General features: G+C 63.7%; 1 protein-coding gene across 1 annotated transcript; it reads left to right on the top strand.

Annotated features, from left to right (window-relative positions):
• Positions 1 to 441: 441 nt before the first annotated feature.
• LOC121026738 (transmembrane protein 190) lies at positions 442 to 1824 on the top strand. The gene is made up of 5 exons (XM_040469519.1): positions 442 to 547; positions 641 to 676; positions 1151 to 1276; positions 1367 to 1451; positions 1540 to 1824. The coding sequence occupies exons 1-5, from the start codon at positions 490 to 492 to the stop codon at positions 1778 to 1780; spliced, it is 546 nt and encodes a 181-aa protein (XP_040325453.1). The 5' UTR covers positions 442 to 489; the 3' UTR covers positions 1781 to 1824.
• Positions 1825 to 2158: the final 334 nt, after the last annotated feature.

Below are 2158 nucleotides of genomic sequence, written 5' to 3'. Positions count from 1 at the left end.
TTGTTGGGGGGGCCTCCCTAACAATGGGGCTCAGGGAGCCTCAGGCCCCTGCCCCTGGTTGCTAGGGGGAAGACCCCAGGCTATGAGCTGCCCGGCAGGTATCATATCAGGTTACTAAGTGGAGGGATTCCCTGGCAGGAAGGTCCCCCAGGCCCTACCCCGCGGAGTCCCCTGGTTCACAGGGAGCAGACGTCTTACACCGCCACCGCCTCCTCTTTCTGCCACGGAGGCTCATTTTCATGCCCAGGCCCCCACCCCCACCCCACGGCCCTTCCCACCTGGTTGCTAAGGAAGCAGCTTCTTAACAAGCAGGCGCGACCAGGCCAGTGTGACCCCCTCTTCCTTCTTCCCCATGTCAAGGGGGCTCCCTGGCAACAGAACTTAGAACCTTGAAAGCTGGGTGGGCAGTGGGCGGGGCCCAGCTGGTTGCTGGGGTGATGGCCTTCAAGGTCTGTCCCCACAGAGGCCCCAGGGGTCTAGGGAGGCGACATGGTGGGCTCTGGGATCCCAGCTTTGAGCCTCTTCCTGCTGATGCAGGGCTCAGTAGGTGAGGGGGCCAAAGACAGGGTCAGAGTGCTGAGCAGGGAGCCTCCTCAGCCTTCATACCGCAGCCCCCAACACCAACCATTTTCCTTCACAGATGGGAATGGAATCCAGGGATTCTTCTACCCATGGAGTGAGCAGTGGATGAAACCCGGGTCCTCCAAGGACAGGGAGCCAGACTAGACTCCTGGGTCTAAAGGGAGTAGGGACTGGGGGACTGATCCCCAGTCTGAGGGAGGAGGGGCTGGGAGCAGGACTCCTGGGTCTGAGGGAGGAGGGACTGGGGGAAGGACTCTTGGTTCTGAGGGAGGAGGGCTAGGGGTCTGGACTCCTGGGTCTGAGGGAGGAGGGGCTGGGGTCTGGACTCCTGGGTCTGAGGGAGGAGGGGCTGGGGGCAGGACTCCTAGGTCTGAGGGAGCGGGGGCTGGGGGGGGGGAGGGGTGGTCAGGACTCCTGGGTCTGAGGGAGGCGGCGCTGGGGGCAGGACTCCTGTGTCCCGCAGAGTAAGCACCAGGCAGACAATCCCAGAGCCTGCCTTTGGGACTGCGGTGTTCTGAGGCTCTGGGCGGACTCTGTGGCATAGCTGACACGTGTGGTTGGTCCCAAGGCTGTGAGGGAGATGTGTGGGACCGGGAGAGCTGTGGGGGCCAGGCGGCCATCGAAAACCCCAATCTCTGCCTGCGTCTCCGATGCTGCTACCGGGACGGGGTCTGCTACCACCAGCGCCCAGACGGTGAGTGCCTGGCAGCAGGGTCCCTGGGGCTGTGGCGGAGACCCCCCCCCCTCCCCCCGGCCCGGTTTCAAAGCTGCCTCCTCTGTGCAGAGATGATGCGGAGGAAGCACATGTGGGCGCTGGGCTGGACGTGTGGGGGCCTCCTCTTCCTGATCTGCAGCATCTGCCTGTTCTGGCAAGTGGGGCTGGGACTCGGGGTGGGACCCACATCCCCCCGAGGGGCAGGCGGAAGGTCGAGGCTGAGTGTCCGTCCTCCCCGCCAGGTGGGCCAAGCGCCGGGATATGCTGAACCTTCCAGGCTTCTTAAAGGGCAAATGTGACCTGTCGAAGACCGAGTCTCTGTTGTCCAAGGACCGGGGGAATCTGAGCGACAAGAAGGGGTCCGCGGGCAGCATGCGGGCCTCCCTTCCCCTGGAGGGGAACCTGGACACATCAGGGGCCACCGAAGGGGAAGGGACGACAGAAGGGGGTGAAGAGACGGAAGGGGGAGAGGATGATGATTAGGGGCACTCCTGGCAGGACCCCTCAATACAGATCTAGCATATGGACCTGTGGTACCTTTTCTAAGTATCATGGGAGCAGGAGATGGTCGAGCTCTGGGGCAGGGAGTGAGAGTGTGTGTGTGTGCTCCAGTGTGTGTGTGATCGTGTGTGTGCGTGATCATGGGGGGGGGGGCCTGAGGGGGGCGCTGAGGGGGGGTGCGGTGGGTAAGCAGGGGGTGGCCTGGGCTGAGGCTGCAGGGCTGAGGGGTGCCCGAACTGGGCTGGGGTGGCATCCTGCCGCCATGAAAATGTGGTCCTCAGCTCTCCTGCGGGAGCATCACGGACTGTCGGCCTCTGCCTGCTGCCTACCCTTGGGATCCTGTCCCCAAGCATGTGCCTG

Source organism: Herpailurus yagouaroundi, unplaced genomic scaffold (genome assembly GCF_014898765.1).
Source record: "Herpailurus yagouaroundi ecotype Mexico unplaced genomic scaffold, PumYag 152581, whole genome shotgun sequence".
Classification (NCBI taxonomy): Eukaryota; Metazoa; Chordata; class Mammalia; order Carnivora; family Felidae; genus Herpailurus; species Herpailurus yagouaroundi.
The sequence above is the reverse complement of the archived record's forward strand: the minus strand, read 5'-3'. Positions and strand labels throughout refer to the sequence as shown.

Bases quoted from the DNA above. Each gene is read 5' to 3' on its own strand.
- LOC121026738 (XM_040469519.1), top strand. From the start codon at position 490: ATGGTGGGCTCTGGGATCCCAGCTTTGAGCCTCTTCCTGCTGATGCAG. The intron at 548-640 runs GTGAGGGGGCCA...TTTCCTTCACAG, and splicing joins GCTGATGCAGGGCTCAGTAG to ATGGGAATGGAATCCAGGGA. The intron at 677-1,150 runs GTGAGCAGTGGA...GTTGGTCCCAAG, and splicing joins GGGATTCTTCTACCCATGGA to GCTGTGAGGGAGATGTGTGG.